The sequence below is a fragment of the Pecten maximus genome, chromosome 3 (genome assembly GCF_902652985.1).
Source record: "Pecten maximus chromosome 3, xPecMax1.1, whole genome shotgun sequence".
In the NCBI taxonomy this organism is placed as follows: domain Eukaryota; kingdom Metazoa; phylum Mollusca; class Bivalvia; order Pectinida; family Pectinidae; genus Pecten; species Pecten maximus.
This window is the reverse complement of record NC_047017.1, coordinates 10,117,613-10,143,974: the sequence shown is the minus strand read 5'-3', so window position 1 is coordinate 10,143,974 and position 26,362 is coordinate 10,117,613. Positions and strand designations below refer to the sequence as shown.

At 35.5% G+C, this 26,362-nt stretch overlaps 3 protein-coding genes across 3 annotated transcripts; 2 read left to right on the top strand and 1 right to left on the bottom strand.

The window, feature by feature from the left end:
• The first annotated feature begins 66 nt into the window (after positions 1-66).
• On the top strand, positions 67-11,182 carry LOC117324608 (interferon-induced protein 44-like). Its single transcript, XM_033880530.1, has 11 exons — positions 67-171; positions 1,487-1,556; positions 2,667-2,736; positions 4,240-4,435; positions 4,891-5,268; positions 5,703-5,761; positions 6,973-7,185; positions 7,884-7,977; positions 9,005-9,069; positions 9,753-9,942; positions 10,726-11,182. Exons 4-11 carry the CDS (start codon positions 4,288-4,290, stop codon positions 11,031-11,033), a joined length of 1,455 nt encoding a protein of 484 aa, XP_033736421.1. The 5' UTR covers positions 67-171; positions 1,487-1,556; positions 2,667-2,736; positions 4,240-4,287; the 3' UTR covers positions 11,034-11,182.
• Positions 11,183-16,875: 5,693 nt separating this feature from the next.
• LOC117323154 lies at positions 16,876-22,084 on the top strand. The gene is made up of 2 exons (XM_033878195.1): positions 16,876-17,057; positions 19,999-22,084. Exons 1-2 carry the CDS (start codon positions 16,992-16,994, stop codon positions 21,976-21,978), a joined length of 2,046 nt encoding a protein of 681 aa, XP_033734086.1. The 5' UTR covers positions 16,876-16,991; the 3' UTR covers positions 21,979-22,084.
• Positions 22,049-25,886, bottom strand: LOC117323157. Its single transcript, XM_033878196.1, has 2 exons — positions 24,929-25,886; positions 22,049-24,099 (listed from the first exon to the last, which is right to left on the bottom strand). Exons 1-2 carry the CDS (start codon positions 25,808-25,810, stop codon positions 23,773-23,775), a joined length of 1,209 nt encoding a protein of 402 aa, XP_033734087.1. The 5' UTR covers positions 25,811-25,886; the 3' UTR covers positions 22,049-23,772.
• Between the last annotated feature and the right edge of the window lie 476 nt (positions 25,887-26,362).

Below are 26,362 nucleotides of genomic sequence, written 5' to 3'. Positions count from 1 at the left end.
GTACTTTCGTTTTGTATATATAATACACACAGAATTGATTTATGGGATTTTACTTTCGGTTCTAAAAAGAAATCGGAATCTCCGTATAGCATAGGGTATATGAGAAATCGGCCATACAGTTTACATAGAGAGAAAGCGTGGCCGATCTAGCGATTACATCGTCACAAAAAGGTAACTTATTTTTTTTATCACGATCTAGTATTTTCAATAGTATGTGGATCGATATGTGAAATAGTTGACGTTAAGTTTAATTGTGGTTTATCTACTCAGTTGTGGGTTTCTCGTGCTTTATCTAAATTCCTTTATTTCTCTTCAGATATTTGACGTTAAGTTTAATTGTGGTTTATCTACTCAGTTGTGGGTTTCTCGTGCTTTATCTAAATTCCTTTAGTTCTCTTCAGATATTTTATAATTATATAAGAAACTAACAGCAGTATTTTATCACTGCCTCAATATATTAATTTATTCTTAAAATATAACCTAAAAATAGAATGACGAAAGTTGCAAAATATGGAAAATACCATTATAGAAACTCTGAAACAGAATAAGTTTATTAGGCCGTGTAATTAACATAGTATTGTATTAAAATAAACAGATCGGTGTTATAATTTACCTTGATGACGTATCACCTAGCACAAAGAACTCTCTACTTTCCTTTCGGTTGCAAGACAGTATGCATCCATGGTTTACCCGATGCCCTAATATGGCATTGCATGTACTGGGTTTTCCCAGCTAGAACGAGGGGTACCTCAGACAATAGATATCGGGTTCATTTTTTATTGCCTGTGCTATGACTATCAACTATTATTAAACTAATGTAATTTTATCAATATTAGCTCTACTTACTTGAAATAAGCTTGACACCTAAACATCAAGTCACAATTTCTCTTGGTCATGCATTTATACGTTCTAGCACTACAAAGGCTACTAATGGACAAAAGCTATTAACCTCATATAAATAGCATGTTTTCACTATTAAAAAACAGTCGCAATTCAACAAAATACCACCAATGCCAGAGATATTCTGAATCGTGATGAGCTCTGTTCTATCACACTTACACAATATTTACATCTTTGTATAACGTTTCATTTAATGTCGAGTCGGAAGCCCTCATATATATTATCGAGCTTGTATAACACCAGAAAGCAAAGCTGCTTGGAAAACTACTTTCAATAATTATAACTGTAACGTCTGTTAACCCTAAATATAGCTAAATTACTATTTATAGCGATGATGAAAGAGAAGCTCAGACGCAAAGTTTCATCGATGGAAATCCTATTTTCGCTTTGTAGATATCTGGAATAGTCTATTGGTTTTTTAATTGTTCACTTTATTTTCGTAGCTATGTTATATACAGACGTGTTTTCGAGCTTTACTTTCGTTTTGACTTAGAGACACTTATGATTCCGCACCCATATTTGGCTATGTACATGTACTTTCGTTTCAAAAAGAGTCTATTTGTGGGTTTTTTAACTTTCGTTTTAGGTTTTATCTAGTCTGACGACGGAGAAAGTTAACTCTCACCGACTTCATCTCTCTTAACACCGCACGTAAGGTAAGGCCGATCGTGTGGAGTTGTAGAATCCGAAATATCCGGTACAAATTTAAGAACGATAATTAAATTTCACGTTATTCTGATATAAGTACAACTATGTGGAGCAATTTTTTCTATTCCGTTAGATACTGAGAAAGCAAAGCTATTAGATGATTCCCGCAATGCCTGATTAATAATTAACAATTATTAAATCGATCAATTAACTTATTTCATTGAAAATTCTGAATGTTCAATCTTGACTTTGTTATCGTTTACAATTCCAGTTGTGTATTTTAAAAGTATGTCGGCACCATCATGGTAATTGTAACACACCCTCCCCCTCCAGCAGCAGAAGCGCCACTAGTAACCACAAATATATTAGATCTAGGTTGGAAGTCATGCCACCTCAATAACAGGTTAGATCTAGGTTAGAAGTCATGCCACCTCAATAACAGGTTAGATCTAGGTTAGAGGTCATGCCACCTAAATAACAGGTTAGATCTAGGTTAGAGATTATGCCAACTCAATAACAGGTTAGATCTACGTTAAAGGTCATGCCACCTAAATAACAGGTTAGACCTAGGTTAGAGGTCATGCCACCTAAATAACAGGTTAGATCTAGGTTGGAAGTCATGCCACCTCAATAACAGGTTAGATCTAGGTTAGAGGTCATGCCACCTAAATAACAGGTTAGATCTAGGTTAGAGGTCATGCCACCTAAATAACAGGTTAGATCTAGGTTGGAAGTCATGCCACCTAAATAACAGGTTAGATCTAGGTTAGAGGTCATGCCACCTCAATAACAGGTTAGATCTAGGTTAGAGGTCATGCCACCTAAATAACTCATTTACATTGGTGTACAAGGATAGAATTTTATAAACTGTTTTAAATTGTCAAAATAAGCTCGCCATAAAATACATGTTTATATCGAGAGGTAATCCTAGCATTACAACAGCTACCAAGTTACAAAGGCTATTTACTAAACAGGAATATTATTCACTTCATTATTGTAGCTATAACATATACAGACATGTTTTTTCTGTTACTTTCGTTTTGACCCAGAGACACTTATATACACTGTACTTTCGTTTTAACATAGCCTATTTGTGGGGTTTTTAACTTTCGTTTTAGGTTTTACCCAGTCTGACGACGGAGAAAGTTAACTCCCACCAACTTCATCTCTCTTAACACCGCACGTAAGGTAAGACCGATCGTGTAAATGATCCGATATATCCGGTATAAATGTAAGAATGATAATTTAATTGCACGTAATTCCTATCTTATTACACCTATCTATTCCTTGAGATACTGATAATTGAAATGCTCAATACAGATGTCGTTATCGTTAACGATTCCTGTTCTGTCATAAGTAAAATCCACCCCTCCCTCTCCTCCCCCTCCCCCTCCCGAGCAGCTTTTGACCCGGTGATACTTTTTATTCTCGTAACTAACAGCTCAAACACAGACGCGAGAAAGACAGAACCATAGTAAATAGATTAATGTTAGAATTTATCTTCTTTCGTTTCCGGTAAAATAACAAGTACGCAATAAATGGTTCGATGTTAACCGGACAGGAAAATCCGAAAATTTGAGTCACCATGATTTCCACTTTCACTTTAGCCCTGCATATTCTGTTTGGTGTTTCTAAGTACTCTAGATGTTTAGATATATCTTCTTAAGTGACTGTTCTATTCACGTTTTATAAAATCAACACTGAAAATAAGTTATTTAGCATTTATTCATGTAAATAAAACTGACATTCCATGTAACCAAGGAAAGTGCGAAGTGCATTTTTGGAATGTCTGAGACTTATATTTGCTTTTTATATGCTAAATCTGAAGAAACTCATTCAACTTGAATAAAAATATTATCTACTTTGGTATTAATCCCCTCGTTTTTATTTATTTATTTATTTATTTATTTATTTATTATTTTATTTTATTCTTTATTTTCTTTTCTTCTTTCGGTTCACGTAAATGCGCAGTAACTGCATCAATGTTGATATAAAAATAAACCATATTCCAGGAATTTGTTTTATCTTAAATAAACGATGTAGGACTTGGTGCCCACGACTGATATATACGGTATATAGACACCAGTTTACGACACTAGTGTACCTGTGAGTAAACACTGCTGAATTATGGTCTAAGGTGACCTCCCTTTACCCTTTAACAGATGTAAATGAGCTAGGTCGTCCGGTTATAGTACACAATCAGACTTATTGATTTTTGTACATTTTACCTCAATCTAATTCTACTGCTCAAATTCTTGATTTTTACGATACCTCATCTTTCGTTGTAAATTGCAATCATTTCTATTTCATCAAACTGCACTAAATTTATCTACTTTCTACTTCGTTAAAATGCAATATTTCCACTTTCTGTTTGTTTTTATACTTCGCTTAATTTCATGCTTTACCCTTCTTTAAACTGCAACACTTTATATCTCGATAAATTCTAAAGCAGGGACATATACTAGATGTGTCCCTGTCTAAAATTGCCTGTTTTCTTAAGCTTCCAATGTTTTATTTCACTAAACTCCAATTCTTGCAATGGCCGCTTAATCTCAGATATTTTCTGTGTTACCTTGAACTTCAATTTGTCGTTGAAGATAAGAATACTTTCTTTACCGATATCATTAATTCCATTTACAGACTTGATTACGGGTACACGATGAATATTAATGTTTAATTTCATATTACCAGGCAGGGAATTCAAAGTACAGTAAATCAGTCCGACACAACCAGATCATCATGACAAGTTTATCAGACAAAGACAAGGAAACTTTACAGGAGTTCATAGGGGAGGGATCCAAGTGTTTCACCAAGTTGTACAGCGCGAAGGAACACGAATGTGACGCGGCTGTCTTCCACCAGAGGTGTAATAACAGAGGTCCTACACGTACGTACATTTGTATACCAGAATGTCTTATTCCTACTACTTAAAATCAAACATATAAGTGAATATCTTACATTCGCATGATTACTTATAGAGACCATTCTTGTTTTTTTACTGTGATTTTCATCCGTAACACGACGTTTGTGTCAAACATATTCCATAACACCCCCTCCCCCACCCGCAACTCCCCCCCCCCCCCCCCCCCCCCCCCCCCCCCCCCCCCCCCCAAAAATAAAAATAAATAAATACAATTTAATTCATAGTTCCATCCATATTAGATGTTGATATTCATTGGTCGAGAAAAAATGGTCAAAGGACACATTTTTTCACTTTGGAGAAATCATGATATGTAGAGTTGTCAATCTCTGTGTGTGCTGTATAGGCTTTTTATGTTACGTTGGATTGCATTGCATGAATCAATATGAGGTTACTTCATTAATGTAAAATGTCGTCCACAGTGACCGTGATCTACAATACGGATGGTCACGTGTACGGAGGGTATGCTTCAGTCAGCTGGCAGTCAACCTCCACTCCACAAGTCTACGACAAAGCTGCATTCCTCTTCTCTCTTCGTGGCAACGGAGATGAGCAATCGAGAAAGTTTCCTGTGACGAAATGCAACTTGGCCCTTGTATTCGACGACAAGTCTGGTCCTACCTTCGGGAGTGGCCCAGACCTGGCAGTGTTTACCGGGAGTATCACCAGATCAGATGATGGAACTTTCCCACTCAGCCCTACAATGGAAGCGGGGAGTTATGAGAAGATCCCCTTCTCGTTAGGGGATCAGACCAGCTCTGATATTCCTGTAATGGATGTCGCGGTGTACAGCGTGGAAGGTAGGCATACATGTCACTGACTCCGTAGGATAACCGATGATAAAATATCACCCAGACTAGGGGTAACGCCACAGGGAAAATCCTTACATGAATTTATAATACTCAGATCAGCTTAAAATTGCATAACACATATTTGTCAGCACAAACAATAATGTCTTATGCCAAACTTACTGGTCAGCGAGAAAATAAAATACATGTACACTACATCACACTTACTGGTCAGAGAGAAAATAAAATACTCATCGTCACAAATATTTGTTAGTTCGAATATAGCACATCCTACGTAAAACAATGTATATCCTTGTCAGCAAGAAAATGACTATCGTTGCATCTTGGTAATCTTACACACAGGCCAGAGTAGCAGAGAAGTTTCTTACCCATCTAGGGAGAGAGCAGGAAGAAAAACTGATATACACATGTTTTATTTTTTTTAGATAGTGAACAGAAAATTATGTCTCGTCAGTGGAGGGATGAGCCTAAGTTCGAGTCGGAGGTAAGGGAGCGCTATAAAACATAACTCAATAACTAAATTACTCATTCAAACGAGTTCTCATCACTCAATTGAATGTTCTCGAAATGCTGTCTAACGGAACACAGATAACATTGAGATGTCCATGATGTGCACTCAGTTGCTTCCTTAATATATATAGTATTCCATGATCTCCATAAGAAATGTGACATCCAAAAAATATTAAGTGACATCCAAAAAATATTAAGTGACATCCTAAAAATATTAAGTGAAATCCATCAATTTGTATTGACTTCTATAAAACTTTTAGTGACTTTCATAAATCACTGACTTCTATAAAACATTTGGTGATTCATGACACTGTGACTTCTATAGAATATTAACATCCATAACACATTTGGTGATCACTATGAAACATTAAGTTATATTATTGAATTCCTTAAAACATTTGACTTCTATAAAATCTTTATTGAATTCCTTCAAACATTTGACTTCTATGAAATATCCAGTTACTTACATAAAATATGAATTGACTTCTAAAGTTCCATAAAACCCTTACTGACTTCTAAAGTTCTATAAAACCCTTACTGACTTCTAAAGTTCTATAAAACCCTTACTGACTTCTAAAGTTCTATAAAACCCTTACTGACTTCTGAAGTTCTATAAAACCTTTATTGACTTCTAAAGTTCTATAAAACCCTTATTGACTTCTAAAGTTCTATAAAACCCTTATTGACTTCTTAAGTTCTATAAAACCTTTATTGACTTCTTAAGTTCTATAAGACCTTTATTGACTTCTAAAGTTCTATAAAACCCTTACTGACTTCTAATGTTCTATAAAACCTTTATTGACTTCTAAAGTTCTATAAAACCCTTACTGACTTCTAAAGTTCTATAAAACCTTTATTGACTTCTAAAGTTCGAAAAAACCCTTACTGACTTCTAAGGTTCTATAAAATTGTTACTGACTTCTAAAGTTCTATAAAACTTTCATTTACTTCTAAAGTTCTATAAAACCGTTACAGACTTCTTAAGTTCTATAAAACCTTTATTGACTTCTAAAGTTCTATAAAAACCCATACTGACTTCTAAAGTTCTATACAACCTTTAATAACTTCGATAAAATAATTAACCACTCGGTAAAATATTGAGTTTCTTCTATGAAACATTTCGTGATAAACATACTCCATTACGTATCCCAGTATATGTTATTGTTGTTCTGCTTCATTGTTTAGTACCTGGCAACACTGTTGGACGACGTGGAGTCTTATTGGCCACTGAAGGATTTCGGTGTTTCTGAGGAAGCTCTACAGCACGTCAACATTCTTTTTATTGGACCAATCGGAGCTGGGAAATCCAGTTTTTTAAACTCGGTGGAGTCTGTATTTAGGAAACATGTGACTATGAGTGCTGCGGCTGGAAGTAGAGGGAAAAGTGTGACGTCGATGGTATGTATGTTATCCTCAGAAAAATACACGGCATCTGGATTTTTTTTGAAATATCAATACTGGTTATTGTATGGGGTCATTAATATTAAAGTTAGAGTAACATTGTATTTAATGTGTAACATATATTTTAAATGAATTAAAATATTACATGGTATATATCACATCAATATTAAAAACCTGACAAAACAGAGAATATCATTAAGTCAACGAAACTGTGCTATATAAAAATGACCAAACGAGAAAGCACTTTAATATGACCAGACGTTCTGCGATGGTTAGCGTCTCCTGCTTCACAGACGACAACAGAAATATGTTTGATACGATCGATGCTCCAGTGTGTTTTATTACGTTTCAGTATCGTCAGTATCAAATCACAGGTCCTGTTGTTTCAATGTGTTTTTATTACGTTTCAGTACCGCCAGTACCCAATCACAGGTCCTGTTGTTTCAGTGTTATCATCATGTTTCAGTACCATCAGTATCCAATCACAGGTCCTGTTGTTTTAGTGTGTGTCTTTGACGTTTCAGTACCACCAGTATCCAATCACAGGTCCTGTTGTTTTCAGTGTGTGTCTATGACGTTTCAGTACCACCAGTATCCAATCACATGTCCTGTTGTTCCAGTGTTATCATTATGTTTCAGTACCACCAGTATCCAATCACAGGTCCTATTGTTTAAGTGTGTTTATGACGTTTCAGTACCGCCAGTATCCAATCACAGGTCCTGTTGTTTCAGTGTGTGTTTATGACGTTTCAGTACCGCCAGTATCCAATCACAGGTCCTGTTGTTTCAGTGTGTGTTTATGACGTTTCAGTACCGCCAGTATCCAATCACAGGTCCTGTTGTTTCAATGTGTTATCATCATGTTTCAGTACCGCCAGTATCCAATCACAGGTCCTGTTGTTCCAGTGTTATCATCATGTTTCAGTACCACCAGTATCCAATCACAGGTCCTATTGTTCCAGTGTTATCATCATGTTTCAGTACCACCAGTATCCAATCACAGGTCCTATTGTTCCAGTGTTATCATCATGTTTCAGTACCGCCAGTATCCAATCACATGTCCTGTTGTTCCAGTGTTATCATCATGTTTCAGTACCGCCAGTATCCAATCACATGTCCTGTTGTTCCAGTGTTATCATCATGTTTCAGTACCACCAGTATCCAATCACAGGTCCCGTTGTTTCAGTGTTACCATCATGTTTCAGTACCACCAGTATCCAATCACAGGTCCCGTTGTTTCAGTGTTACCATCATGTTTCAGTACCACCAGTATCCAATCACATGTCCTGTTGTTCCAGTGTTATCATCATGTTTCAGTACCGCCAGTATCCAATCACATGTCCTGTTGTTCCAGTGTTATCATCATGTTTCAGTACCACCAGTATCCAATCACAGGTCCCGTTGTTTCAGTGTTACCATCATGTTTCAGTACCACCAGTATCCAATCACAGGTCCCGTTGTTTCAGTTGTTACCATCAGTTTCAGTACCACCAGGATCCAATCACAGGTACTATTGTCAGTGTTACTACATCATGTTGTCGCAGTAGGACGCGCTTAGTATCACCAAAGACATGTCCTGTGGACAGTGTCATATCTGTTCCAATACTCACCAGTACCAATCATGTCCGTCTGTTTCAGTGTTACCATCAGTTCTCATAAACAGATCAATCACAGGTTCCTTCCAGTGTATACATCATGTCAGTACACCAGTATCAAACAGTCTTTGTTGCAAATGTTATCAATGTTCGTACGCCAGTACAACTACAAGTATTGACAACAGTATTACCTACACAAATTGGGATTGTGCGTCATTGAGACGATTGTAGTATCACCAAAGACATTGATGCCATTCTGGACGGTCATGTGCCCAATAACTACATCGTACGTAATATGTCAGCTGTTTGTATCGCTCACTCTTAACGTGTTTCTGAAATAAACATTTATAGAAATATATATTCTTCCAGAATGCTATTAATATCTTAGAAAATCAAAATATTTTAAGTTGTAAATCACAAGCTCTAACTATTGTCTTTACACTAACTATTGTCTTTACCTATTGTCTTTTCACAAGCGATTGTAATTACACCAACTATTGTCTTTACACTACCTATTGTCTTTACACTAACTATTGTCTTTAACTACCTATTGTCTTTTCACAACCTATTGCCTTTACACTACCTATTGTCTTTTCACTATCTATTGTCTTAACACTAACTATTGTCTTTAACTACCTAATATCTTTACACTATCTTTACATGATATATTGCCTTTACACTACCTATTGTCTTTTCACTATCTATTGTCTTTACACTAACTATTATCTTTAACTACCTATTATCTTTACACTATCTTTACATGATATATTGCCTTTACACTACCTATTGTCTTAACATATATATTATCTTTACACTATCTAATGTTTTTACACTACCTAATGTTTTTACACTACCTATTGTCTTTACACTACCTATTGTCTTTACAGTAACTGTTGTCTTTGCACTAACTGTTGTCTTTACAATACCTATTATCGTCAGACTACTTACTGCCTACACTGCCTTTTTCAGTTTAACTCATCTTCGTCAGTGACAAACAAAACACACGGCTACCGACGGGATCCCAAACTGAAGGACAAGATCCATTGCGTCGTATATGTGCTTGATGCGGAAAAGTACTCCCCCGAGATCGGGATGTCGTTTGTGACGGAGACAGTGAAGGAACAGATTATGGACATCCAGGAAAAAGTAGATCAGAGAGGTAAGTAGTAGGTTGTTGATGTACATGTAACTCGTGAGGTAAGTAGTCGGTGGTTGACGTACATGTAACTCGTGAGGTAAGTAGTAGGTGGTTGACGTACATGTAACTCGTGAGGTAAGTAGTCGGTGGTTGACGTACATGTAACACGTGAGGTAAGTAGTCGGTGGTTGACGTACATGTAACTCGTGAGGTAAGTAGTAGGTGGTTGACGTACATGTAACTCGTGAGGTAAGTAGTCGGTGGTTGACGTACATGTAACTCGTGAGGTAAGTAGTCGGTGGTTGACGTACATGTAACACGTGAGGTAAGTAGTCGGTGGTTGACGTACATGTAACACGTGAGGTAAGTAGTCGGTGGTTGACGTACATGTAACACGTGAGGTAAGTAGTCGGTGGTTGACGTACATGTAACACGTGAGGTAAGTAGTCGGTGGTTGACGTACATGTAACTCGTGAGGTAAGTAGTAGGTGTTCATGTAGACTGGATTATCTGTCTTAGTACCATTTCTCTCCGCTAGGCTGCGCTCATGAATACGAAGTAACTCGTGAGGTAAGTAGTAGGTTGTTGATGTACATGTAACTCGTGAGGTAAGTAGCAGGTTGTTGATGTTCATGTGTAACTCGTGAGGTAAACTGATGTGTGATCATGAGCCACTGAAAGTAGGTTCTCGGTAGAATAGAAGGATTTTCTTCTGTCTCTTTTGTTTTCAACCTGTAAAATAAAAACTGGAAACGTTCACTCTTTACAAATGTCCTATAAGCATATTTCATTTTATTCTGATAGGTATCCAACAGTTGATCCTTCTAAACAAGATCGATAACGCATGCGCTGCCACGAAGGAGAACACTTCCGATGTATACCGGAGTGAACTGATTCAACAGAGGTGTTTCCATGCGGCCAACTGTTTAGGACTTCCGCCGATGACGGTTCTACCGATGAAAAATAACTTCATGGAGCTGACGACATCGGACGAAGTGGCAATCCTCACTCTGTATAACGTCCGACAGATGTTAAGGGCGGCCGACGCGTACCTGAGGGTCAACTACCTGGACGAGCTGAGACAGGAGAGATACGAATCCCAGCTCAGCTAGAATATACAATTAGACACGAGACATCAATACAACGTCACTGGTGGTGATTTCATAGATAAACTTCGATGTTTTGGTGAAACTTTAATATCTGATGTTTAAAGTATACCATAAATACGGCCTCGTAGTGTACAATGATTTCCCTAAATGATTGAATCAATAAACAGATAAAGAGGACTGATTTGATGATGAAATTGCACATTCACATCACGTAATCAATTTAAAAAAAAAAATGTATTATTCATGAATGCGATACTTAATGGATAACATTGTTACAGATCTTATTGTCTCAGATAAAGGTGTAGACGTTGTACCCGAGGAAGATCATGTCGGCATATGCAAGCAGACATCCGGGAACTTTACAGCTTAGATACAGCGTTATTACTGGTGGAGACAGTCATGTTTATGATGTGTATGAAACTTAATGCATTTTATAGTCAGTTTAGAGTGTTTGTTTGTTTTGTTCATTAAGCTTATACATTATTTTAATAGTCAGTTTCGTATATTTGTTTGTTTTATCCATAACGGCTTTTCTCGTCGAAGGAGTGTGTCGCTTTATGTGCATTGTTTTAGCAGTTCCATTATGTGTTATTGTAGAAGAAAGTCGTATCCAGGTTACACTACACAGAAGATCCTCACAGACGAACAGCTAATGGAATCTATATCAGCGGCTTTCATTTTATTTTTTAAAAGTTAAGGATGGTTGTACATATCTGGACATTTTTAGACAGAGGGGTGATAAAGGTATGATACAAGTTTCCTTCCAGAAGAGTTATGTCCTTGGCATAGGACGCCGTCAGAGAGGGGGGACAAGATGTTTTGGTAACCTTAAAATTGGACGCAGCATACATATCGTATGTCATCTCCGCCAAGTTAGCCAGTGACTAACAAAAAATGGATCATGTTCACGTGGGTTGACATGGAAATGCTGCCCTGATATCGCATTTAATTATGAGCGTGAGACATTTGCATCATTATTTCTTTTTGTGATACAGCACAACAAAACCTGCGCATATTACACGAGTTTTCCGGTATTTAGAGATATATGTGGCACAAATCAGATCTAAAGTCGTTAGTTTTGTATTTACCAGGGACCTTTTATATTATACGTTTCATAAAGGCGTGTACCTACATAGAATAGCTCCATATTGAGGTTAACCAATGATACGTTATTTTATGGGTTTTCCTATTTATATAGTAAGAGGCTATGATTATACAATGTACATTATAATCTAGGAGGTCATCCGGAGCCACAATGGTAGCACACTCGTTGTTTTACCTAAGCGGAACATGGTTCAGTTCCCTAATCGGACGTGAAAATTAAAGTATGGGATAACCTGCTCCACCACGTGGGTTTTCTCCAGGTGCTAGGCCGGTTTCCCTCACAATAACCCCTAGCGCCAACAAGAGTGATTGATATAAATTGGTACATGTGTTATATACGTATATGGTTGGTATAATAATTGTTCCGCATTTGCTTAATAAAGTTTATATTTAATCTGATAAAAGTTCGTGTATTTATGTAGCCGGATATTCGCTCAAGTACAGAAAGAATTTGAAGGCACGTGGAAATTATACATAGCCGAAAGGAGGAAATCGAGTTGAAGGGCAGTTAACTAAGTTGGCTGTTAATTGCGTCGGTATACCAGATTACAGTAATCAATCGAACCTTACTGCACTTCATACCACTTACCGCCATCTAGTACGAGGGGAAGTAACTCTGATAGGTCAGACAGTTTCAGACTTATGCATGATATGACAATTATCAAACAACACATAATTAATACTATAAAATTGCAATATTAATAATTAATTATAAACATAATAAACATGCATTATTTAACTACTTTTAAAGTCAAGCATGTATGTACAGAAATAAACATTGAAATAAATATTTCATTTCTATTTCCTTAATAAAATGTGATACATTTTTATTACATTTAATAACATATGAAATAATAAGCAATACACTTGTATAGAAGCCTGATTAGAGTAAAAATTGTATAGCTGTTTTTATACATCTTTTTAAATATGAATTTAACATGTAGGGATGATTGATAACATGTTTAAACAATAAAACAAATATTCATTATAGACTAAAATGTAAATAATAATATAAACAGAACAAAAGTAACATGTAAAATGTATTTATTTATATATAAACTATATATAAACATGAAAGTATTTATATATATGATACAGTCTGATTATAGACCCATGACAGACTTGTTAGATCAGAGATGTATACGTGTTTGGGTTCAATGTTTATTTCGGCTCATAAGTATTACATTCAAAACAAATATCATTACAGCGATGGAAAATTAAATAAATTATACATTTTAATTATCAGGCTTGTACATTAATTAATTGACGGATAGTAGATTGCTACTACACTGACCAACGGCAAAATGCGCCAGAACTGTAAACAAACCAAATTGAAAAGTTACGTGACAAAGAGAAGCCTGTTTTACGTAAGCAGGAAGTGAAAATTATGTTAACCATGAGGCGTGGAACGTAATGTGAAACTAAGGTTTAGATATTTGTCTAAGTTACATAGCTCCTTTATTTTTATCTGAACAGTTAATAATTGAACGAGTTTATAAGATGATGGCCGATCCCAATACTTCTGGTTCTTCGTTACAAAAAGAAAAGCGTAACTCAATTTAAACATTCGTTTTGAAAATATAATTATAGTTTTTTGAGTGTCCATTATTCCTTACAATATATTTCAAACATGTTCAACGAAGACTGTAGTCCCTCGACTGATTCTGACATAACAATAACTTGATATGAATCACAATATTGTCAAACACACTTTGAATCGCTTGAAGACATCTAATATAATTTTCTTGAAAAAAATCTTCAAAATCATTGAGATAAATATGAGGATATACATTTTTTTTTTTACTTTCATTTACCCCGACGTTACAATTGAAAAACCCTGATAGTTCATTTCTTCTTTTGACGCGGGCTTTTATGTCTAGTTTCTATGATAGAGATAATATTAAAACCATTCTAAAAGGTTTCCGGAAATAATTTCAATTTTACCATTAGACCTAAATGCCAAACCCTATCAAAATCATTTGACGTGTCACAAAAAAGATATGTGTGCTCTTTTTTTCTCTCTAATGCCATACAAACATTATGGTATATTTCAATAATTTGAAAAACAGTAGATGATGACCTGGAATGAAACCAGACTGGTGTTCACAAAAGAGAGAATTCATGATAAAATAATAGTGAACATGTTTAAAAATAACCCTCTCAATAACTTTTTTTACGGAGGACAATAATGATATTGGATATTAATTTGATGGAGTGTGCCTATCACCCTTTTTGAAAAGGGGCATAATTTTTGCTGTTTACAACATAGCAGGAAAAATACAGGTAGATGGTGGTATATTATAGCAGGAAAAATACAGGTAGATGGTGGTATATTGAACAAAGGCTTTAACAACAACAACAACAGGTTGAATGTTGCAGCTATATCATGACACACGCCAGCATAAATATTCACTGTTATCAAATATAACAACGGAATCCTAAGAGCGTACATATATATAATTATTATATTTATGCTATGCCAACTACAGTTGAGTGTAAGCTAACCTTTACACCCTAGTGCACCACGTTTAAACTAGTAGTGCACTACATTTAAGCTTTAAGCTTTAAACCTGGTCACGGCACCAATGACACCATATTTGTTTTACATGGTATGTTAAAAAAAAAGGTACTTGCAAAAAGGCACAAGCTTTACTGCTGTTTTGTGGACTACCGCAAGGCTTTCGATAGTGTTAACAGAAATAAATTGTTTTCGAAGTTGTTTCAGAATGGAATAAGAGGAAAATTATTGAATATTTTGAAATCCCTTTATGAAGGCTTAAAGTCGTGTGTTAGGTACAAGTCAGAGCTTTCTGTTTTTCATGCACTCAAGGCTTGATGCAGGGTGAAGGGTTAAATGAATGAATTTATTAATACGTCATGTGATGCACTTTTTCTAAGAAATATTTCTCTGTTTTTGTTGATGTATGCTGATGATACTGTTCTTTTCTCAGAGTCAGCTTCTGGTTTACAAATGATGTTGGAGACGTTGAAACTATATAGTGACAAATGACAATTGTCAGTTAACATAGATAGAACTAAAATTGTTGTATACCGAAATGGTGGTAGAGTTAGTGCCAATGACAAATTTTATTTTGAAAACAATGAAATAGAAATTGTTGATAGTTTTAATTATCTTGGTGTCTCATTGAACTTTAACGGTAAATTTAGTAAAACTTAGCTAACTATCGCTGACCAGGGACGCAAATGCATGTTTAATATTTTGAAAATTTGCAATTATTTAGCTCTAAATGTTGAATCTAAATTGAATGTTTTTGATGTATATATTTCACCTCTCCTTAATTACAGCGGTGAAGTATGGGGTTTTATCCCGGCTGATCAGATAGAAAAAATACATACCGACTTTTTGAAAAGAATCTTGAATGTTAAAAAGAGTACACCTACTTTTATGTTATACTCTGAGCTTGGTCGTTTACCTCTGCAAATTACCCGGAAATGCCGAATAATTAAATACTGGTTGAAGTTAACTAAGACTAATAATTGTATATTAAAGTCAGTGTATGACGATATGAATGTATGTAATCACAGAAACTGTAACTGGCGATGCCAGGTTAAAAACTTACTGATGTCTACTGGCTTTGGTGATGTTTGGTTTAATCAAAGCGTTAATAACGAAAAAGTATTTTTGCATCTTTTCAAAGAACGCCTAACCGATAATTGTATTCAAACTGAAAATTCATCAAAATGTTATCTGTATAAATGCTTGTTAGACTCTTTTACTTTACAGTATTATTTAACAAAATCAATTCCAGATATTTATTCTCGGCTTATATCAAAGTTTCGTTTATCATCAGTTAAGAATAGAAGAAGGCAGATATCGTAATATCCCAAAGGCACATAGAATTTGTATTTATTGTAACCAAAATCAGGTAGAAGATGAATTTCATTTTATTCTTATTTGTCCTCTGTATGCAACTTTACGTAAACAAAATTATCAAAAAATACTTTTGTCGTATAAACTTGTACAGTTACTAGCAGTACGTAATAGTAAGGAACTTTGTCATTTAGGTAAATATTTACGATCAAGTTTATAATTACGTTCAACGTTTCAAGCTTAATATGTAATATATATTGTTTAATTACCATGTATTTTCTTCCGGTTATCTCCTGCAAATGACATTTTCTGGCACATTTTTTACTTTATATGTTATGCCTGTCGTCTTCCAATCTATCAAATTATGAATATGACTTCATACAATTATCTCATATATATTTCACAGCTGTCCGCCATTCTATCAAATTGATTCTTGTCTTGTACAATGTAGGTTATTTTTCATATCATACTTAACATTTTGTATATGTTTTTGATATCCTTATTGTACATGCTGTTTGCTGTTGTAATACCGATGGGCCGCAAGGCTTAAAGTGAATAAACAAACAATGTCGCTACCTTGGACTTATTTACCAAGTTTATCCGAGTGTAATCGGAATCTTCACATTCGTGATAAAGATGCATCATATCATTACAAGCTATATCCTACGGAAGCGTATTAGGGCCACATTTAAACTTTTTTATTTTTTATTTCCACACTTTAATGTGTAAATTATACACTTTAATGTGTAAATTTTACACTTTAATCTGTAAATTATACACTTTAATCTGTAAATTATACACTTTAATGTGTAAATTTTACACTTTAATGTGTAAATTATACACTTTAATCTGTAAATTATACACTTTAATCTGTAAATTATACACTTTAATGTGTAAATTATACACTTTAATCTGTAAATTATACACTTTAATGTGTAAATTATACACTTTAATTTGTAAATTATACACATTAATCCGTAAAATTTGCTCTTTGGCTTTTACTTACTTTGACCCTCGACAGAAGCATGGAGCCATTTCTACGGAAAAGAGGCGTGCACGAAGATACCTTGAGAGGTCTTCGAGATCAGAAGGTAAGCTATTTGACCTTTTTGAAATCAATATACATAAGGTGTAACTGAAATGAAGGCTAATGTAATAAGGGAATTGAAAGTATAGTATGTTGGTTTAATCATATGTAATTGCGCTGTTGGGGTACTCCGACACCTGATATGGGGTCGCAAATGCCGTCGAAATTACAATCATGTACACGTTGTGTTTATAACAGCTTCAAGTTAAACAGACTCACAGGGGGTAGGCGCGGACCTACGTTACAAAAAATAATTGTCAGATAAAATAAATAGCCTCTCCCGAGTATGACCCATCCCACGTCTACATATCCTTAGGGTCAAGGAGCTGTGGGACGGGTAATACTCGTGAGAGGTAATTTTTTTTATGCCAATTATTTTTTTTGTGACGTAGTGTTGTGTATATGGTTGCATGGATGTGATGAGATTATATAATAGCTTGTAACAGTAAATTCATATGGTCTAGAGGGAGATAATTTGGAACCCAAACTGTAAGAGTTCATTCCCTTTATTGGAGCTCTCTATGTAAAATAACATGATATGGGCATTATAAACGACTTGGAACAAGACGTGTTTTATGTCCGTTGATATTCATCGCCATGTAAGCGAGTCCCCAAACTCAGCCTCACATCAACAACAGAACAGTACATTAGTGTAGGTCCGCGCCTACCCGCTGTGACCAGACTCTACCTGTTCACATCGCGAATATTTTAACCATGTCGTGCGATAATTAGGTGGCCTTTTTTCCAGTAAATAATGTAAAAGAAACAGTTTCTGCCACACGATAAGGGATTCCCCACACAACAGATAAAAAAAGCGAGGTTATTTACCTCGGTTAGTAAGGCAAAACATTCTGAAATTGATTATTTATACAAAATAACATACACATTCATCACAATACTTTCACAAAAAAAAAAAAAAAAATGACTAAAGATCTCTGGTAAAGATTTTTTTATCGGTGTAGCTTCATCCATATATTGTTACGGATACCATATTTGGATCAGCACCCTCGGTAGAGTTCTCCGAGAAGTATCATTGCGGATTACTGAGACAACTCCGACCTGTTTTAAACTAATAAATGATATTTTAAGGGGTTCCAAACAATCATCTTGATATCTTTAACGCTAATAAAAAAAATACACGAAAAAATACTACTACGAAGTCGTCCTTCCACATAAACTATCGAAAAAATGAAAAGTCATTACAGTTGTTACACTATTAAATTGTTGAATTATTTTAAACACAAGAACTGTTCGATTCTCGTTCTGGAAAGCGGATAGCCGGTAACATGACCGAAGACCTACAGGCGTATTCCATTCGTTGTTGATGCCATAGCAACCATGATAATACTATATTGTTTTGTGATTTTCGCATTATTTCGTTACAATTACATATTAAAACGTTGGATAATCCCTATTAAATAATTCACACAATTTTGAACTAGTTTTTGGTATACAGGATAAATTTTCTTAAAGTAAGTCCATTTAAAATTTCTCCACTCAATGCCGCCATATTACGCCGGTCAAAAGCGGGTGGATCAAAACCGGCGAACTCAGGTCGCCTGACCCGATTGACATCATCGGTTCGCCGGCGGGCACCCGCTCATGACGATATAGTGATTTAAATCATGACGGGGGTTCGTCTTATTTACCTTCGAAGCGATCATATTTTCCCCGTCAAAAATGTTTTTGTGAACAACCTTCTGACATACATTTTTTTATTGTACATTCTTCACCTTGGCAATGACAGGCCACACGCTATGATACCCTGTACACAAACACATCACAAGCTCTACTGGTCCCGGTTATACATGCACATGGGGATAACATAGATATTGACCGGAATAGACATGATTTCTGTATTAATTGGAGAAAGTATTGGGGAATGGAAAAACGCGTCGGAAGTGTCGTTTGTTGCATACATAAAAAAGGGGGGGGGGGGGGGATGCAGCTGTGCGATTCGTTTCTATCACGATACAAAAAGTTAAATAAGATCATACAAATTCTGACTAGCAGAAAATTACTGTGTTAACAGTCGAAAGAAATAAATAGATAAATTGAAATGTTAACAAAAACCCAATTTGATTTTTGCGAGTGCTTTAGCAATAGCAGGTCAGCGTTCAGCGTGTCAGTCAGTCAGAATGCCTGTAGAGTTTAATCTTGTGTAGTTTATCAGATTTATCAAACAATATTTACACTGATTCTTGGGAGTTGAATAACACCAATCTGTCATAGAAAAGGATTAATATATACAACTTAACATTATGTAAGTGTATTTTTAAGAAACAATTAAACATAACAGCAGTTTAGATGTTGTTTGATCTGAAATCGCATGTATCTTATGAAGTATTGTTTGTTTATGATTGTTCTACCACAATACGCTGTGTTATTCCACTCTCAAGCCATTGTATAAATGTGCCGACTGTTGGATTAATACGTTATTATACCACTAGTGGTATGTGACCTTCCGGTCTTTTAAATGGTCAAGAATTCAAAGCCGCAATTGTTATTGACGTCATCAATAATCGAATCACGTCACATCACCGGGTCTCGGACGTCACCGGTACACTTTATTTGCATATGCGAAATTATACTTGGCCATGTTTCCCTTTGATTCAAGCCGATATTATTGTTGTAGAAACAAGTCTTATATTACACTCGTAAGTTATTTTTTAAAGTTGCAAAAGACACTGAGCTCGCTAGAGCTCGTGTCTTTTGTAACTTTAAAAAAAAACTTACTCGTGTGAAATAAATTCCATATCCAACAATCACTCGCTGTGTAACCTCTATATATATGACTTGTCAATGCGTTTAATTATTATAAACATCAATGGTCGCTAAAGCTCGCACTTATGGAAACATGAAATTTAACTAAATTCGAGTCAGGTATAAATGATAAACAATTTGCTTTTATTGTAGAAATTCCATACTTTTATCATCATTTACAGATAGACGAAGGCGCAGTCAGAGGTATGTCAGATTCAGATTTATCAGAATACCTCCCAAAGAAAGGAGACAGGTTTGCGTTAAAAGACTTTCTTGGGAAAGGACAAGAGAAACCTAAAGCAAGAAAAGCCAGTCTAATGGATCGATTAAGAGATAGACTTCGAAGTAGGAGGGACAACTCTACTGACACATGCACTGATGAAGATGAACCCCATTCAACGGCAGGAAAAAGACAAAAGTTGAATGCAAAGAAACATATTCATAAAGTTCATCTTGGTTGGTATCACTTCGACGAAAAGAAGAAGATTTATCTGCAAGTAAGAGCAAAAGCAGGAGGGGGGAAAAGAACATTGATGTTAAATAAAAACATGAACAAACATTCTATTATCAAAGAATGTTTTGATCTTTTTTTCCCTAACGGCAAAAGTCAGCATGGGGAGCTGAAGGACATGGACGTTGAGCTGACCGATTTTCAACTGAAACCTCTAGAGAACGAGGAAACAACATTAGGTGATATAATAGACAGGGCTAAGCTCCAGTTTATTCACTTTTACTTACGTACCAGATCCCAAAATCAAATTCCAGATGTTGATGCTCATGACGATGAACGGCAGAAAGATGAAGAACAAGACCTAAACTCAAGTAACATATCGCCAGTGGCAACAACAACTAGCAGGGATTCTAATGAATTGAATAACGAACCAAGTAAGTTCACTGAAGGTTCTAAACGTGAGGAACACGACCTAAACCCAGTTATTAGCAGCATATCCACAATTCCAAGCAAAGTTAGTGAAGAGTCGACAGAATTAAAAGACAAACCAGTGGAGATCGTTGAAGGTGATGTCCCGATGGATGTGGGGTCAAGTCCTGACAACTTCTCGCTACCTGGTCCTCTTTTTTTTCCAGTTTGGGAAGACAGTTTCGAGGAAGTTGCATTTACACACACTGAGCCAATTATAAAATCTTGTCGTGAGCCGAAAGAATTTGAAATTGTTGTTCATAGAGGGCAAGTTTTGCGAGAGCTTATCAAAATATTCAAAGACAATCCAGACGTCGACTTCTCAAAAGACATCATATCTGCCACAATAATTCTTCCAAACGGAGAAAGAGAACAGGCATATGACAGTGGGGGTGTCATGAGGGATTTACTGACTGAGTTCTGGGATGACTTCTATGAACAGTGCACTACTGGTACCAGTTTGAAAGTCCCATGTCTACGCCACGATATGGAGGCAGAAGATTGGAAAGCTGTCGCAAGGATCATAGCCTTAGGATGGATTCTGCAAAAGGTACTACCCATTCGACTGGCTCCCACTTTCTTAACTTCCTCCTTGTTTGGAATGTCTAGTGGCAAGCTTAGGGAAGAATTTTTGCAATTCATTCCCCAAAGTGAAAGCAAGGTTCTTTCAAACGCACTTGAAAACAAGGAAAAAATGGAAATGGACGAACTTCTTGAGATCCTTTCGAATCATGAATGCAAAGTTAGAGTTACGTCAGATAACCTTGGCGCTGTTATCGATCAAATAGCACACATGGAAATGGTTCAAGAACCTGCATTCATCAGGGAATGTCTTTTTGAGGTGTTGATAACTTACGAACTGGTCATGGATGTTGAAAATGAGTTCCAGAAAATTACACCAACGCCAAAGAAATTGATTTCTTGTCTGGAATGCAAAGAATCAGAATCCGACTCGTTCAAATATCTGAAACGATATATCCGTGAGATTGATATTGATACCAAGCTGTTACGGAACTTGCTCCGATACCTGACTGCTAGTGATCTCATGCTGTATGATTCAGAGGGAATGTTTTTCAAAATTCAAGTCAAAATAGTTGACTTGGAAGGCGTTGCAAGGAGACCGATAGCCCATACTTGTGGAAGAGTACTTGACCTTCCAAGGATGTATGAAAGTTATCCGGTTTTCAAGAGTGAAATGAATGCTGTGCTAAATTCAAATATTTGGGTCATGGATTTCGCATAAATTAATGCCAACTGAACCGAAAAATGGTCATTATGATTGGTTTACAGACAAAAAAAACTAAACAAACAAATAAACACAAAACATGTTTATCATTTCCCAAGAAATTCAAGTAACAATTGCGAAACAGTCATAAGTTTGAAGATTTTGTATACAATACATGCTCTTTCAGTTGTAAATCGGGAATTTACACATTTTTACATCGTACTTTTGAATAGGTATAATACAAAGTTAATTCAGTTAATTTTTCAAGTAAAAATAATACAGATCATTTTCATTTGAAGTACTGTTTGAAGGAAATATAATTGCATTTTTTTTTAAACTTTTCATGACATCAGAAAGATACTGTTTTTACCATTCTAGATTTGTAGATGTGTTTGTTTCTTTACCTCTTTACTTATTACTTATTTTTTCTCCATTTTGTTCGTGTTAATAAAAACAATCTTTGCAATTCTTTGTGGTTCTTGCTGCATTTGTAACACTTGTAAGCACGATATAGTTGATTAACTGAGATTTTTGCTTTACGTTTGACCTGATAAAAGTTGGCTCCTTCTAGTACATGAATTACGTGCATTTGAAATCCAAATAATGACAAATTAAAGAATGGTTTAAGAGAAGTCTTATCATTGTAATTCAACTGTCATATTATGTTGATATGCATAATATTGTTTGCTGTACTAAGTGAGATGTCAATAAACAATTTCATTAAAAGGCCATATGGTGTTTGAATGATAATATGCTGATTCATTATAGTCCTGTATTGATGACATTAACATGTCATGCCCTGGGATGACAGTTAGTAAATAGTATGTAATATGTGTTTTAAATGCATCGGATGTAAACTTAACTGTAACAAGAGATCCAAGTTGCGCCCACCTTCATATGATCTAAATTAGAACTATGTAAGACTGATCTTTTTACTACTTTCCTTTCATCTTCCCTAAATCATCTTGAAACAGCTAGTGAATAAGGGACTTCAACAAATACTTAATATCAAATGTAGGGTTCTTTTACAATAGCCTCAAAAGTAGCCTTTCAAAATAAGGAGACAACTTCCATATCAAATTTCAGTAATAAATTGCCAAACAAAGTAGATATGTAATGACAAATAGAAAACTTCACGTATCGACTCAGTATCAATCGGAAAATGGTATATTGCACAAGAAGACAACAGGAGGTATGTTTTGATAGAATTTGGTAAGGACTTATCTAGTACTTGCCAAGAAATAGCGATAACAGCCTTATACCCTTAATTTATAAGATGGCCGACTGTCGGTCATATTGTTTTTCTGATCAGTCCGCCAATGGTTCAGTGCAAAACCTTTGCTCCAATGAAACCTAACAGCTGAAATATAAGAAAGATCAAACCGGAAGTTGACAAGAAATAGCGATAATAAGAATTGTTTACAGTCAAACGGACGAAGTGAAAAGCCCAAAATTTAATGATGATGAACTAATGAAATAATTATCCGTTCCGTATTCAGCATCCTCATTTAGTACGACAGCCGGTTTGGCTAACTTTCAAAACAGTTAAAAAAGCCGCTGCAAACTGTCTCTCAAGACATCTCATATCTATCTTTATATCTCATAAGAATATATCTAATCATGTTTTCTTAAGTTATCATACATGTCATATATAAGCTATCTTTTATAATAAATAAGATATGTTATGTATCATATAAGATATCCTATTTCCCACACCTTTGTGTATATAAGATATACTTTTATCATACCCTGTATACATTACTGTATATCATTACACAATTTTCATTAACAAACTTAGTATAATGATTGCAGTCATAAATTGCTTCTGATATCCTCTCTGAGAAACATGTACAGATCGTGCATACTTTCCGGATCCTTGGGCATTGCAATGTTGTTTCCTTCCACAATACAAACGCACAAATCTTCGACTAATTTAGAGCATGGCGAAAGTGGCATTGCCTCTAATTCACTTTCACAAATATTTACTTCATTTTCGTCAATTTCATATCCATAATCCACAGTATCAAATGCGCCAGGCATGTGATGAAGAAGAAATGGTCGACCGCATCTGTTTATTCCTTGTTTGTATCGCCGAATCCTGTGGCGGTTCCAGATAGAACTTATGTCGTCTAAAGTGTCCTATAAGATAGAAAGAAATACACCTATATCAGTTGCGTTGACATTCACGTTCAATTAACGATGCGTAACATAACAAAGAGACATGTCATAGAAGGGCCTGGTTGAAGTGCACTCACAGCATAGATGGCGTACCATATTTATGTAAGTATGACCAGAGAACCAATGGTCGTTATAAATTAGCATTTTATTCAATAATCCCTCCATCCCAGCTTTACAACATAATAGCATCCCAGTGCAACTTTTGAAATAAGTTTATTTTCGAGTCCCCTGCCGGTTAAAACGGAGAGAACGCCTGTCTATTTTGCAGACGATAACTGGAGAAGGGATGAATAGATTTTAGGGAAATTATTCTACTGCATATCCTAACCAAGAACAACCCAACCGCTATGTACATTTGAGCCGAGCGCAAGATAAAATAAATAATAAATATTTTGATATGAAATTATGAAGCAAAGTTGGTCAGGGTAAGACGAGGACTCCACTGAAAAACATTCAAGGTCAACTGACCAATGATCAAGGTAGTTTATGACGCAAGGAGTCAATCGAGAAGGTTTAATGCCAAGGTCAAATTTCAAGGTCAACATTTACATCGTTTCACTGGTAAATGCATATATATGGTTATAACACTTTGAAGCAAAATTGGTCAGAATAACACCAAGAGTCAAGGACCAAAGGTCATGGTCATTGGGTCAAAAAGTCAATGTCAAATGATGCACGACATCAGTTTATTGGTAGAAATTATTGTCAAGAATTGTTTTTGGAAAGAAAATCGGTCAGTTTATGTCCAAATACGCCATGGTCGTTCAAATGAAGTGAATTGAAATATTACCTGTATCATTCGCAGAAAACAAAAGCGAGATATTTCTTGGTCCAAATATCCTCCGTCATGGAAACCATCTTCAGTAAGTTCTTGGAAAACGTTCATCCAGAATTGAATCCCCTGACGGCGGATGATTCCCCACAAGCTCTCAATTCTTTGATTGTTTATGCTTTTTCCGTACAAAAAGCTTCTCTCGTTGACATGCTCATCTTCGTGGTTTCGACGGAGAAATTTTTGAATAGTTTCAACGTGAACGTTTTCAGTTCCCATATCAGCTCTTACACGTCTTGGGCACATTCCATATTTCCTCATGCTCTCTATATAATAATGAGCAATGACATGGGGATTTTTATTAGTCATCCCAGCTTTCAACCAAATAATTTGGCGTGAGAATCCATCAATGCAGCCGTGGATTTTTATTCCATATCTTGAAAGCTTGTCATATCCGTCGATATGCCAGACTGAGTTTGGACCTTTTGTAGAGTATACTCGTCTTCTGAGTCTGTTCTTTTTTCTTGACTCAATTCCTTCCGGATCAATAATATGCAGTAAACTACGGACTGTCTCTTGGTCAACAACTAAGCCTCTTTCAAGACATTTTAAGTGCAACCAACGGTACCCATGCATTTTACCGTGCATTTCACATTGTTTAAGTATAAATAATGCTACCTGTAGAATATCACTCTTGTATTTCCGGCGGTAAAGTCCAAGTTTCTTCGTAACTCTTTTAAGTGTACGAATTCCTATACCATACCCATGCAATTCTCCCAAACATTTGATTATTTCACTGTACTTAAGTCCAAGTTTGAAATACTCTCCTATCAAGTAATCCCGGTCCATTGCCTTCCAAAAGATTATGGAGAAGAAACCACTCGGTGATAAAACATTCATATTGAGATTAACAGATTTAAGTGTAAAATTTACACATTTAAGTGTAAAATTTACAGATTAAAGTGTATAATTTACAGATTAAAGTGTATAATTTACACATTAAAGTGTAAATTTACAGATTAAAGTGTGAAATTTACAGATTAAAGTGTATAATTTACACATTAAAGTGTATAATTTACACATTAAAGTGTATAATTTACACATTAAAGTGTATAATTTACACATTACAGTGTAAAATTTACAGATTAAAGTGTATAAGTTACACATTAAAGTGTAAAATTTACACATTAAAGTGTATAATTTACACATTAAAGTGTAAAATTTACAGATTAAAGTGTATAATTTACACATTAAAGTGTGGAAATCAAAAATAAAAAAGTTTAAATGTGGCCCTAATACGCTTCCGTATATATCCACATTTTTGTAATACAATACAGTGGCGTAGGAAGTCGTCAAAAAGTGGGGGGGCAAAATTTTGTTTAACCTTAAATTTTACGCACTTAACAAATCGTATGCCATCTCCGCAAAATTAGCCAATAATTATCATTTCAA